Source organism: Prorops nasuta, unplaced genomic scaffold (assembly GCF_024137725.1).
Source record: "Prorops nasuta isolate Cenicafe-Biocafe unplaced genomic scaffold, Cenicafe_Pnas_1.2 PNAS00010, whole genome shotgun sequence".
Classification (NCBI taxonomy): domain Eukaryota; kingdom Metazoa; phylum Arthropoda; class Insecta; order Hymenoptera; family Bethylidae; genus Prorops; species Prorops nasuta.
Window position 1 is genome coordinate 6700453 of NW_027116807.1, and position 14103 is coordinate 6714555.

The window sequence follows — 14103 nt, forward strand, 5'->3', positions numbered from 1 at the left end:
AATATAAGTGCATATATTAAATTTAATTTTTCTCACTTGTGCTATAACAGAAATTTATTCTCTGTAAGTCAATAATTATTGAAAAATAAGAAAGCAGTCTAAAACTAATCAAGTATAGTCTTTATTAACGATAAATGACATCGTTAGAGATGGCCAATTAGTCGAGTCTCCCCTACGTTAATCATCGCGGCCTTGTAACACTGTCTTTTAAACTATGTGATATTACTGCACATTATTCGCTTTTAGTTTAAATCTACACTGGCATGGAAAAGTTTCCGAACGCTTTATTTTCAACAAAAAGTTTTCAGTCGAGGTGTAAAAATAATTATAACAAAAAGGATTTCAGAATAATTCATTTACAAGCTAACGCATTACAACTTTTTACGAAAAAAATTATTCTTTCGAGAACGTGACGTCATAAAACAGTAATTTTTCAAAACGAAGGACCCTCGTTGTAGGAAAAATTCAAGATATACATTTCGTGCGATATAATCAACCAAACACTTTCCGAAGAGTCCGATTGAAATCGTTCGGACAGTCGAAAAGGTACACCAATTTAAAGTTGCAAAGAAATAAAGTTTCGAAGCAACTATTCAAACCTTGCAGCGAAATACAGTGACAGTCAAATGAGAACGTGCACCTATATATATATACGTATACATGAGAAACGTCCATCCAAAATGGTAAGAGGCGAGTGTCGTATAGAGCTGATAACATACACAAGCAATTTTTATGCAACCTTACCTTTCTCAATACCACCGTGTTCGACTTCATGGAACAAATATACCGTACACTGTAATAAAATAATTATAAAGTCCAGAGTGAGAGAGAAACATATAGAGGAATATCTAAAGACCGAGATTTCGAGAGATTGACTTTCGTCCCCTGAGATTGTACGAGTTTCATTGGGATTACTAGGCAGAACGGCTGAGAATCGTAAATGCTCTCAGGATTGGTCCTCCTTTAGGGAGAAACATACTTGTTGCCTTAGACAATCATGGTCTTGGTCAGCAAAGGTGGATCTTAGTTAATCTTACTAATCTCCAGTAATTATTGACCAAACTACCCTTATTCCACCCAAGCCCAATCAACCTTTGAGTATTCCAACCACGATCCTTGAAAAAGCTAATTCCATGTTAATAAAATGTATTCGTCGATAAGTCCAATATGAATAATAAAAATTTAAATACAAAAATCCATTATTGCTATTTATTATTATTTTTCATACAAAATTTATAATAAACAATGCGTGTGACTTTCTTACTTAGATCAGATATGCTATAATAATTAAATGGCCCACGGATGCTTACATTGTTGCTCCACTTATCATACTCTTATCACGTTCAATATTATTTTTATTTTATTTTTCAGTAAATAAAATGCTACATCAATTATTTTCTCAGTCAACTTTACTATTACTTTGACTGCATAGCTAATTCCTAGTAATTTATTGCGTTCGATTGGAAAATGTCAAAGGGTATCTGAATGCTTTAATTCAAACTTGTGAGATAAACAAAATTATGTATCTACAATAGGCAGGGGTCTCAACAATTTTCACAGCTAGTTCTTCTTAAATCGTCAATCCGTCCGATATATCTCATGACCAGGTTAACGGCGCAAGTTTTTAAGTAAGACCTCGTCGAATGTCGTTCTTCGATATTTTCGTATAACGCTAAATCTCCATAGATTTAAAAACACTCGCGATTCAACCCTAAACAAATATTTTTTATTACATCTCGAGTCCAATTGAGTTACATCGATTATATCTGCAAACCTTTATCACACACTGCAGTCCGGTTTTGGAAGTTTTGATCGAGCGAGTCGAGCATGCTATATTCCACGTGACACGTAATATACATAGCAAACTAGACTCAATAAAAGTTTTCTAACTCGGGTATAAACTGCCCACAATGATCGCATCGAATAATCGATCATAAATAAGAATCGCAATACGCAAAGACTTATTTTCGTTTGGTGATTTTACCCGAATCTATTTATATATTCAGGCATTGAAAAAGATGAGATACGGTGCAGAGATTACTATATACGTGTTAAAGAGAGCACTCGTGTATTAGTGACTGGTTGAACCGCTTGTAAACCGGTCACTTACCGAAGGGAATCCATTCGATCCCCATCCGTCTCTTAGTAACTTTAAAACTTTCGCTATACCCTATTCCAGATTAAACTTTGCCAAGGCTATCAATAATTCTACTCTTTGATCGATCCCAGTATCCGCGATTCACGCCACTTACTGTTGAATTTCATTTTGACAGATATTTTAGTAAAACCATGCTGCCAAGTGTACGAGGTGTTGTTTTGTCCGGTACAGATTTGGCTAAGTAAGTTGCACAAAGTATTACGTAACATAGAAAAGAAAACGTCATTTTTCATTTATGGAAAACTTTTCTCTCTGATAATAATAAGAGTAACGCTGTGTACGTTTCATGTTAATTTTGCGAACGCTTTATTCCAGTCGGAAATCTAACCTCTTAAGCCTTCGAAGGGTACAGTCTATTATATATATATATATTAAAATTTGAGTGGAACTACTAATAGCAAAGATTTACCATTTTCATAAATATAATATTACAAATACTTCGATACGAATTCACGTGGCTACGTATGTTGTATAGCTATGATTTGAAGATAACTGATTTTCTCTATTGTATGTACACAGTACATAGAAAAAAGCACTTTGTGGACGTGATAGAACCACGTTTTTCTGATCCCGTGTCGTGCATGTGTATACTACAGCGGTTCCTCAGGTAGTCGGTAAAGATGGAAGAGCGGTGGGGAGTGTAGATCACGTGACCATACCGGTAAAGTTTCGAAAGTGCGAAAATTCGAACGAGGCTTTTCTCAATCGAGTTACAGTTACTAGGATTGATCAATAATTCCAGGAGAATATTTAAAAATTTTGTAATATTTTTTTCTACACTCAGAGAGATTCGAGACTCTTTGGCCAAAGATGTTGCCGCCATCAAGTCCAAATTGCCGGATTACGCGCCAGGTTTGGCTATAGTTCAGGTAGGAGGCCGGGAAGATTCGAATGTGTACATTCGAATGAAAATAAAAGCCGCGAGCGAAATTGGCATCGTCGCGACACACGTGAAGCTACCGAATACCACCACCGAAATTGAACTCCTCAACAAATTGAACAAACTCAACAACGACCCGAACACGCATGGAATTATTGTACAGATGCCACTGGACAGCGTAAACAAAATCAATTCTCATCTCATCACGGATTCCGTCATCCCGGAAAAAGATGTCGATGGGTGAGGAGAGACTATTTTTTTGTAGCTTATTATACATATATATATATATGTATATACAATACTGTGGATTAGCCGTATCTCTTGCAACTGTCTTATGCCCTGTCAATGACGTCAAATTTTAATTGACACCAAGATTTCTAGCAAAAATGTGATAAGCTTATCGAAGCTTCGGTGCATGCAATCTCGTACATTTCATCAACGGCCTTTGACACAAATTGATTATCCGACGCAAACATTTTACCGACAAATACAGAATGGGCTTACGTATGTGCAATGTTTAAGTAACACGTTAAAATTATCCTAAGGAAAATTTGACTTATTTTTTTAGATTGAACACGATCAACGAGGGCCGTGTGGCGATAGGCGATCTTAGCGGATTTTTACCTTGTACTCCAAACGGATGTATCGAGTTAATCAAAAAGTATGTATGTATGTTCTTCTGGCCAAAAGCAAAACTAACGACCTTGCATTTTTTTTTTTTTTTTTTTTTTTTTTTTTTTTTTTTTTTGAATATTCATATATATACTTATGCCTTTTTCCATGAACCAATAGGAGTGGGGTGCCCATGTCTGGTGCAAGAGCAGTCGTGTTAGGAAGAAGCAAAATTGTGGGAACTCCAATTGCTGAATTATTGAAATGGCACAATGCAACCGTTACAGTTTGTCATTCCAAGACCAACAATCTTCCAGGTGTTGTACGTATAGATATTAGAGATGAATGAAAGTAGCGAATTTTATTTTTTCTGAAGGAAAAATTTTAAATAATTTTTAGGTGTCGGAAGCGGATATTCTGGTCGTTGGAATAGGCCAAGCAGAAATGGTAAAGGGAAGCTGGATAAAACCTGGAGCGGTCGTCATCGACTGCGGAATAAATACCATTCCCGGTAAATATATCCTTTGAATTATGCAGAGGATAAGATGTATTTTTGCTATTTTGTTATACTCTGTAAAGCAATGCTTTCTCTCAAATACCCGAAGAGCAGTCTACTATAATCGAAGTTACTTCACAATTGCTCAATATATTCTCTTTATCTATATTATTTCTGGTCCAGTTTACGTCGCAATGTGGCCCAGCTATCGATTTTTTCTCGTCGGATTGTGAAATAAGCGTCAAAATTGTTTCTTAAGCTCTATTTGATAAAAATAATATATGTTTATGCCACGGTCTTCTAGTTGACGCTTTACCGCACTCCTATTCCTATCGTATATAATCTAAAAATCATTATTCTTGAAGAAAAGCTCATTTTTCAAACAGTAAGACCTTTGACCGTGCACCATTGACTGATCGTAACGGTCGAACATTAGAGAGATTATTTTTTCTAAGAAATATAAAATAGAAAATAATTGTCGAGCGGTGGTGGCAAAGATAAAAATAAAAGAAGAAGGTTATTTCAGATAAAAGCAAAAAGAGTGGACAGCGTTTGGTCGGAGACGTTGCCTACGAGGAGGCTGCGAAGAACGCCTCCTATATCACGCCAGTCCCCGGAGGTGTTGGGCCGATGACAGTGGCGATGTTGATGAAGAATACAGTGATCTCTGCCCAGAGAGCGGTTGAAAAACTGCTAAGCCCCAAGTGGAATATCGGTTTACTGAAGATTCATCCGGAAAAACCAGTTCCAAGCGACATTGCCATCTCGAGGAGTCAGGAACCAAAACCAATCAACACTTTGGCTGAGGAGATTGGATTGTTCCCGAACGAGTTCAGTCCTTACGGCAGCAAGAAAGCTAAGGTTGGATTGAGCGTTCTCAACAGGCTGAAGAACCAGGAGAATGGAAAATTCGTGGTGGTTGCTGGAATCACGCCGACACCTTTTGGCGAAGGAAAGAGTACGACTTCTCTGGGCTTGGTCCAGGCTCTCACTGCTCACAGAGGAATAAATTCTGTGGCTACCTTGAGGCAGCCTAGCCAGGGTCCGACTTTTGGCGTGAAAGGAGGAGCGGCTGGTGGTGGATACTCTCAGGTAATACCTTATCCGCGCATCATCCATTCAAGGATAAGACAAAGCCTGCTCGCACACCTGCAAAATTTTATGAGAAAATTAATTGTTTAATTTGAATCAACTATTAAGGTCATACCTATGGAGGAGTTCAATCTTCACTTGACGGGAGACATCCACGCTGTGACAGCAGCCAATAATCTCTTAGCAGCCCAAATCGATGCTCGATACTTCCATGAAACTACACAGTCCGACAAGGCTCTCTACGATAGACTGGTACCCACCATCAAGGGAGTCAGAAAATTCTCCAAGATCCAATTGAGGAGACTTCGGAAGTTAGGCATCACGAAGACTGATCCCGACTCCCTAACCGAGGAGGAAAGAACCAAGTTCGCCAGGCTGAACATCGATCCGCAAAATATCACGTGGACGCGATGTAAGAGCTAGTTTTGTAAAAGATTAGAGGGGGACGATCCCCCCCCCCCCCCTTAAATAAAGCTTTTTTCATCGTTCTTACACTCTTATAATACGAAACCTGTAAATCTCTTGTTGCAGGTGTTGATATAAACGACAGATTTTTACGACAAATAACAATTGGTCAGGGACCAACTGAGAAAGGCAAGGAACGTAAGACTTCCTTCTGTATATCCGTTGGTTCCGAAATAATGGCTATACTTGCTCTCTCCAAGAACGTCGACGATCTGAAGGAGAGATTGGGTAATATTGTCGTTGGATTCAGCAAAGATGGAACTCCCTTGACTGCCGAAGATTTCGTTAGTATCTCTCTCTCTTTATAGAAAGCAAATAATAATGGCAATTGATGAGCAACAAATGTTTAACTTTTCATGTATACATAGGGAATGACCGGTGCCATGGCGATTTTGCTGAGAGACGCTATAGAGCCAACTTTGATGCAATCTTTGGAAGGTACACCGGTCTTGGTGCACGCGGGACCGTTCGCCAATATTGCTCATGGCTGCTCCTCGATCGTAGCCGATGCCATAGGATTGAAACTGGTGGGACCAGATGGTATCGTTGTGACAGAGGCTGGATTCGGATCGGACATCGGCATGGAAAAGTTCTTCAACATCAAATGCAAGACTTCCGGTCACGTACCGAATGCGGTTGTTCTCGTTGCCACTGTGCGGGCATTGAAAATGCATGGCGGTGGTCCAACGGTGACGCCTGGAGCAGCTCTGAAAAAGGAATACGTAGAGGAACACTTGGATCTCGTTGAGAAAGGTTTGCCAAATCTTGAAAAACACATCAGCAATGGTGTCAAGTTTGGAGTTCCAGTAATAGTTGCCATTAATTCTCACTCGTAAGTTTTCCATCTGCATAATAATCATTGCAAACGAGCTCTTTTTTGAAGAGAGAATAGTAACGTGGTTCACACAAAAACGATCAACTCGATTCTTTTGCTCGGCAGAACCGACACCCAGGCTGAGTTACAATTGGTAAAGAAAGCAGCATTGGCAGCTGGTGCATCAGCTGCAGTTGTTTGCAATCATTGGGCCGAAGGTGGTGCCGGTGCATTAGAGTTGGCTGATGCTGTTGTAGAGGCTACCAAAAAAGCAAGCAACTTCAAGTTCCTCTATGGTCTGAACACTAGTATTGAAGAAAAGATTAATATTATTGCTAAAGAAATGTACGGAGCTGGAAACGTCGTTCTTGCAGATACGGTATAAGCTTCCTTCGCTATTAATCCAAATGCTCTGCATTACGTTCGATTTTATTCTACTCAAATTTTTCCCTATTTTTATAGGTTCGAGAGAAAATCAAAACATACAACCAGCTGGGATACGACAAATTACCTTTGTGCATGGCTAAAACATCAAACTCGTTGACCGGTGACGCATCGATCAAAGGTGCTCCTACCGGATTCACATTAAACATTACAGACATATTTACATCTGTCGGGGCTGGTTTTATCGTTCCGATGGTAGGGGATGTAAGTAAATAGAATGATCAATACTCGTCTTTCGATAACCAGTGATGAGAATAAAAAAATGCCCCTTTTCTTTTCTTAGATCATGCTGATGCCCGGACTTTCCACAAGACCTAGTATTTATGATATGGATTGGAATAGCGAGACGGATGAGATCGAAGGATTATTCTGAAATAAAACATCGGTACATCATCATGGCATAACTATGTACATAATTACAAGAATATTACGAGTGTCCTTTTATTTTTATATCGATTATTGAATATTCAATAAAAAAACTATAGCTTTTCAGCGATCAACAATTTATTTCAACAAATTACATGATTTTGATCAAACCTCTAAGCTTGGCAGAACGAGCTCTAGGATTTCTGGCGACCTCTTCGTCCGATGGTGTGATCACGTGTTTATGCATCATTTTCCAAGGGACCGCTGTGGCTTCTTGGAGCTCTTCTAGATCGTATGTTTTCGTGTGACTAGAGTACTTTAATGGCAGTTCCTTAAACAGATTGTTGACCATATTTCCTGTAATATGCTTCTTAACGATCGTATCTTCCAGAGAGTGAAAAGAAATCGCCACTAAACGTCCATTAACTTTTAAATACTCCCTGGCAATCAGCATACCGTAATTAATCTCATTCAATTCGTTGTTAACAAAAATTCTGAGCGCTTGAAATGTCTTTGTCGCGCAGTGTGAGAATCTACCCAGCTGGTCCCTTCTAATCTCCCCAAGTTCCATTTCTATTAATTTCGCCAATTCATGAGTTGTTTTCAATTTCCTGAAACTATATCTGGCCTCTACAATAGCTCGAGCAATTTTTTTCGCACGCTTCTCATCACCATACACTTTTATGATACGTGCTAATTCTTCCTCGGACGCTCTTTCTAAAACATCTGCTGCAGAAGGCTCGTTCGGGCATCTAAAGCCATCCATCCTCATGTCCAATGGACCATTTTTGGCCAAAGAAAAACCCCTCTCGGCAGTGTCAAATTGCATCGACGAACATCCAAAATCGCAAAGAAATCCATCAATGCTTTGTCTTCTGATATTATTTTCTTCGAGTAGCTTTGGCAATTCAGAGAACCTTCCCAATAATGGTATCAATCTTCCAGGATATTCCTCTGAAAGTTTTTCAGCATAGCTATATGCTATTGGATCCCTATCCAGGGCAATAATTTTTATATCAGACCAAGACTCCAAAATTTTCTTTGAATGGCCACCAGCTCCAAATGTCATATCTACGATTGTTTGTCCTGACATCGGCTTCAAATATTGTAGTACCTCATTTACCATAACTGGCAAATGAGGATCCTTCTCCATTCGCACCAAGCTTGAACTAAAATATTTAATACTGTTGAAGCAGCTGGGAAATGAATTTATAATAATTGCATTATTTAGAATTCTATAAATTCTACTTCTTTGGTGCATTCTACAAATTGCAATGCCAATGAATGGCTCAAGACTCAACTGGTAAATCATTTTTTTGTAAATATCATAGACTTAATCCTAGCAATCGTTCCTCTTATGAGACCCAAATCTTCTTGAGCAAAATATTCTAACATTTCTGGGGATAAAACCAAATTACATTGTTCCTTTGATAGACCACTTGCAGTACTGGTATACAAACGTACATAAGTGTCTCCATATATGTTGGATGATAATCTTTTCAAACTCATAAAATATCTATTGCATTGGTCTTGGTTGTTAGGCCCACTAATTTCTCCTTTTGAGAAAGCAATCTTCACTTGATCACGAATATGCTGACCTAAATCCCTAAAGAAAGCATTTATCCTTATAAAAAAAATAATCTTTATGAATAAAAACTATACATAACCCATAATTAATCAAAAAAGTAACGAAATTTATTGAAACTTCTGATAAAAGAAGCTAGGAATATATTAACCAATTATCATAACAAAAATTAACTTACTTGCCAGTTTTGGATTTATCTAACGGCCATGATTCCAATAATTTCAAGAAATTCTTATAATTACCAGCCATACTAACGAGTATTCTAACCTTACATTTTGACTATGAAAAAAATTTATATAGAAAGAGATCTTTTGTGGCGGTACGAACAAGCAAAATGGCGGCGACCAGTGCTGACAAAACAACGAACTTCAACTTTAGATTTTGGGTTGGCAACACGTACATGCACCTATTTTACATTTTACATATATAGGCCATTTAATGTCATCAACTATACCATGCAGATGCACACATTGTACGAAAAAACAATAGGTCTGTTCTCGTTGCTTACACTTTTTGCACTTTTTAGGGTGTCAACTTATACAATGGACAAAGACAGAAATACGGAAAGTGTAGAAAGTGTTAAAAATGTAGGCCAACGAGAACAGACCTAATGTATATATGTACATATAACTGACCCAGCGTTGCCAAGTCCGCCATGTTGGAAGATACTACGCTGTATAGTTTGTTGGCGAGAATTGAATATATACACTATTGCTCAATAATCTTGCGTCAGGCGAGGGGCAGTGGGGATAAGAGAGGCAAGGGGTTATCTAGGGAATTCTAGTGGACACCGTCAAATTTTTGATCGGCTATCCCTTTGACGCAAAAGAGCTGTCAAAAGCTAAATTAACCTGTATTTTGAAGAAATACAGAAACATAAATATTTTTAAAAAACAAATAAGAAGAAAGAAAGAAAGGATTTTAATAAATATATAAAGAACAAATATCAGATGAGTATTAGTTAATAGGAAATGTTAAAGTAATTGTTAATTATTAAGAAAATATACTTTGTGGTTTTTTTATTTCTGTTACAGGTTAAATGCTGTTTCTGATGAGCTTAAATTACAGAAAAGAAATATATATAGACCAATAAATAAAAAAGGACTAATTTATGAAGCATTTCTGTGTGGACCAGTCATTTCAATAATTATGATGTAATGTTCTAATAGTGAATGTGTAAGCGTTTGGTGTATATACACAAAGAAATTTTATTATAAATTAATAATTATATATAATAATGTGTTGATTCTTATTACTATAAATTAAAGCTAGTTCAATTAAAATATTCTTTTTCTTTCCTCCTTATCTGAATTCTATACATACATAGTAATTACATATTCTCGTAGAATCTATTCTTTAAACTAATTAAATTGTAACTATTTGGAATGTGCAAGTCATAACTATTTGCTTCAATGATATTTATTATTCATTGTAAGAGAAATTGCATAGAGCCTCTGCAAATTTCTTATTAATATGTCACATCCTTCTACATATTATCTTTTATGACATTTATATGCCTCCTTTGCACTATTTTCTTCTAGTCTATAACATATAAAAATAATTTTACAATCATTAATTATTATACGCAGATCTGATGATTCTGCTGATCTCTAATTAATTTTATAAATATTGAAATCATTGATAAACCATTGTCTAGTTAAATTTGAAAAATAGGCATTTGAATGATGTTATTTAAATTTGGTATCTCTTTTGTGAGATATGTTTTCATAGTACTTGGGAAGATAAAGTTCTTTAGAAGGTATGTGTATACTAATGAGTTCATTTTGCTTTCAGCTTCGAATAGTTTTTCAACTACGTGTTTGGATATACATTTTGAATATAGAATATATTTATTTTGTTACTCCTATTATAATGTTGACAGAATTGGTAGTAAGATATATCAATCATCTGAAAATAATAGAATATATATATGGCGACTAGATAAATTAAGGATTTAAGACAGATAATTCTCAACAACAAATAGGAGTAACAAAATAAGTATTGTATATTAGGAATGGATATCCAAATATGTAGTTGGAAAATTATTTGAAGCTGAAAACAAGATTAACTCAGCAGTATACATGAATGTATTGGAGGACAATATCCTGTCAAATGTAAAGAAAAGATATCATGTAGACGAAGTACCAAACATTATATTTAAGTACAATAAATTAAGTGAAGTGTCTAGATTCTTCAAATTTAATAGAGCAATAGCTTACCTATCATCCTCACATTGATAGAATCAATTAGACAGCAGAATAAGCATACTTCAGCGTATTTGAAAATATCTAGAGAAATATTGGTATATGTTGAAAACTAGAAGAAGAAGGAACAATCAAGGCAAATAAATGTCACACAAGATGTGAAAGAATGTGACAGATCAATAAGAAATTTGAAGAGTCTCTATGCAATTTGTCTCGCATTGAATAATACAAATAATTGAAGCAAATAGTTATGACTTGCACATTTCAAATAGTTGCAATTTAATTAGTTTAAAGGATAGATTCTATGAGAATATCTAATTACTGTGTATGTATAGAATTTGGATAAGGAAGAAAGAGAACGAGTATTTTAATTGAACTAGCTTTAATTTATAGTAATAGGAATCAACACATTATTATATATAATTATTAATTTATAATAGAATTTCTTTGTGTATATACACCAAACGCTTTCACAATCACTATTATAACATAATTAAACCATAATTATTGAAATAACTGGTCCACACAGAAATGCTTCATAAATTAGTCCTTTTTTATTCATTGGTCTATATATATTTCTTTGCTGTAATTTAAACTCATCAGAAACAGCATTTAACCTGTAACAGAAATAAAAAAACCACAAAGTATATTTTCTTAATAATTTATAATTACTTTAACATTTCCTATTAACTAATACTCATCTGATATTTTTTCTTTATATATTTATTAAAATCCTTTCTTTCTTTCTTCTTATTTGTTTTTTAAAAATATTTATGTTTCTGTATTTCTTCAAAATACAGGTTAATTTAGCTTTTGACAGCTCTTTTGCGTCAAAGGGATAGCCGATCAAAAATTTGACGGTGTCCACTAGAATTCCCTAGATAACCCCTTGCCTCTCTTATCCCCACTGCCCCTCGCCTGACGCAAGATTATTGAGCAATAGTGTACCACGCAAAATGTATAGTAAGCGTGAAACGAAGTATAGTGTTTTAGGTATAATAAGCTCTCAGTGCTTTCGGACGTGTTTTGGCCATTAATCTTGCGTCGCGGCGCGTTGTGTATGTGTACTAACTGACCTCGCATGTATCACCATGTATGTATATATATAAGGATTATAAGGTCCTAATGACCTCTTGTTCTCTTTTTCTGTAATCTTGGGATCTTATCTTAATCCCACACGTGTGTATAAGGCTGATTAGGGAATTAATAAAGAAAAACGCTTAGTGAAATACAGTGTAAAATCATTAGTTTATTTCAACCACTGTACAATTACCTACACTTTATTATGGCCCCCCCCCTGGCAGTTTCTTTCCTCACTCTCCACTTTGGCACAGCGCCGCCAGATGGCCGCCGTCTTGCGGAGCGTTCTCGCTAGTAAAATGTCGCCCGCACAGTACTTAAGTGCGCGATCTGAACCAGATCAACGGGTTCGGCCTCTCGAATTCCTCAGAGCTAGGACTCTATTCCTATTAATTTTTTGATAACCCATCTGCGGTTCCACTTGGAAGCGTAGTCTATTCCATCCATTTCTGCAACCCTTTTACATTTTTAAAATTTTTTTTCCGGAGTCATACCGGATTAAATCTTTTATACCAAAAAAATAGAGTAATTTCTTTTTAAAGCAGTAGTTTGCTTTATATTTTTCAACATAAATTCTATATATGTACTGTTGATCGATAGTTATTATGCTTTTGCAGCAACGATGAGTGAAGCTAGATCGTGGACGAATTTTTCTCCGCTCTCCGCCATCTGCTGCGCGCGCAGCTCGCACTTAAAGAAAGTTGCTGTTAGGTCCGCGAGGTTTCCTCAATCGTAGCACTTGGCTGGGGCCACACTATGCATTTTAAACGGACCGGTAAAAACGGATGTAATGCGGAAGCACATAGTTTTGAACGAGAAGGGCCACACTGATCCGGTCGTGCCGCACTCGCCGCAAGCTGCCTAACAGGGGCAATGTGACTTATGAATGCTTTCCGGTGAAAACGCAATCGTTTTTACCGGTCCGGTTAAAACGCATAGTGTGACCCCAGCCTTACACTATTCTACCGGTATGTACGTATACACGAATCAAATTTATCTCGTGCTGTGTTAAATTTAATTGCGATATGATAAAATTATATTGATGCAAATTAATTTTATCATGTATATAAACCAATTTTGCGTTGAACGCGATATTAATTTTTTCATGGACGATTAAACTTTTTTGAGGACACTCTAAGGCTGCGCCCTGCGGTCCGATTCACGCTTATAGCACTAAAAGCACGTTGTCAATTGGTCCGATTTGTACTTACAGTCAGAGATGTTAACTCGTGGGAATTTGGTATCCTCACCACACCGCCACTGGATAGAACGCACATAGTGCCAGTTGGTGCCAGTGCCACTGTGCCAGTTCTCAGGAGTATTCAGGTAATCATCTCGTTTCGAGACTTTCACATAATTTTGATCGATCTTCGCTTTGCTTCGCTTCGCTTCGCGAAGCTCGATCAACCTTACAATTTTAGTATTAAAAACCACAGTGATGAAAAGCATCAGTTAAGAAAATGGTAGAAAAAGGGATGAATTTCTAAGCAAATCCTTGAGAATGAAGGGCTTGCAGGTCATTTTGGACATAAAATATTAGAAATATAAATCAAATAGTTAATGAAAATTATAATAAAATCATGTAGTTGTGTGAATGTGAAAAGACCTACCTAAATCTTATTACTACTGCTGTACTGTACTACTTAAGCTGCGTTCGTTTATGTACTGCCAGTACTGAACACCTATATTTTACGTGACATACATTGTAGAGTTTTAGTACTCGCAGTTAATAAACGAACGCAGCCAAAATATGAAAGACTCTTACCTGTCTAAGCATGTTTGTTGCATCTTTAAATTGGACATTTTGTGTTCCAGAGTTTTGCACTCACTAGTTGTGAGATATAACTGCCCAATTAAAAGCTGAAATTCTGCTTTACTAATCTTTCCTTCAATAAAATTTTGAGCAG

At 36.5% G+C, this 14103-nt stretch overlaps 3 protein-coding genes across 3 annotated transcripts; 1 reads left to right on the plus strand and 2 right to left on the minus strand.

Moving 5' to 3' along the window:
* The first annotated feature begins 1708 nt into the window (after positions 1-1708).
* On the plus strand, positions 1709-7453 carry pug (pug C-1-tetrahydrofolate synthase, cytoplasmic). Its single transcript, XM_066732955.1, has 12 exons — positions 1709-2339; positions 2943-3278; positions 3607-3699; positions 3831-3972; positions 4050-4161; positions 4673-5238; positions 5347-5650; positions 5770-5987; positions 6072-6535; positions 6644-6896; positions 6980-7165; positions 7245-7453. Exons 1-12 carry the CDS (start codon positions 2290-2292, stop codon positions 7332-7334), a joined length of 2814 nt encoding a protein of 937 aa, XP_066589052.1. The 5' UTR covers positions 1709-2289; the 3' UTR covers positions 7335-7453.
* On the minus strand, positions 7191-8639 carry LOC136776984 (probable methyltransferase-like protein 15 homolog). Its single transcript, XM_066732956.1, has 2 exons — positions 7499-8639; positions 7191-7330 (listed from the first exon to the last, which is right to left on the minus strand). Exons 1-2 carry the CDS (start codon positions 8637-8639, stop codon positions 7326-7328), a joined length of 1146 nt encoding a protein of 381 aa, XP_066589053.1. The 3' UTR covers positions 7191-7325.
* On the minus strand, positions 8360-9497 carry LOC136776985 (ubiquinol-cytochrome c reductase complex assembly factor 2). Its single transcript, XM_066732957.1, has 3 exons — positions 9091-9497; positions 8629-8933; positions 8360-8496 (listed from the first exon to the last, which is right to left on the minus strand). The coding sequence occupies exons 1-2, from the start codon at positions 9159-9161 to the stop codon at positions 8636-8638; spliced, it is 369 nt and encodes a 122-aa protein (XP_066589054.1). The 5' UTR covers positions 9162-9497; the 3' UTR covers positions 8360-8496; positions 8629-8635.
* Positions 9498-14103: the final 4606 nt, after the last annotated feature.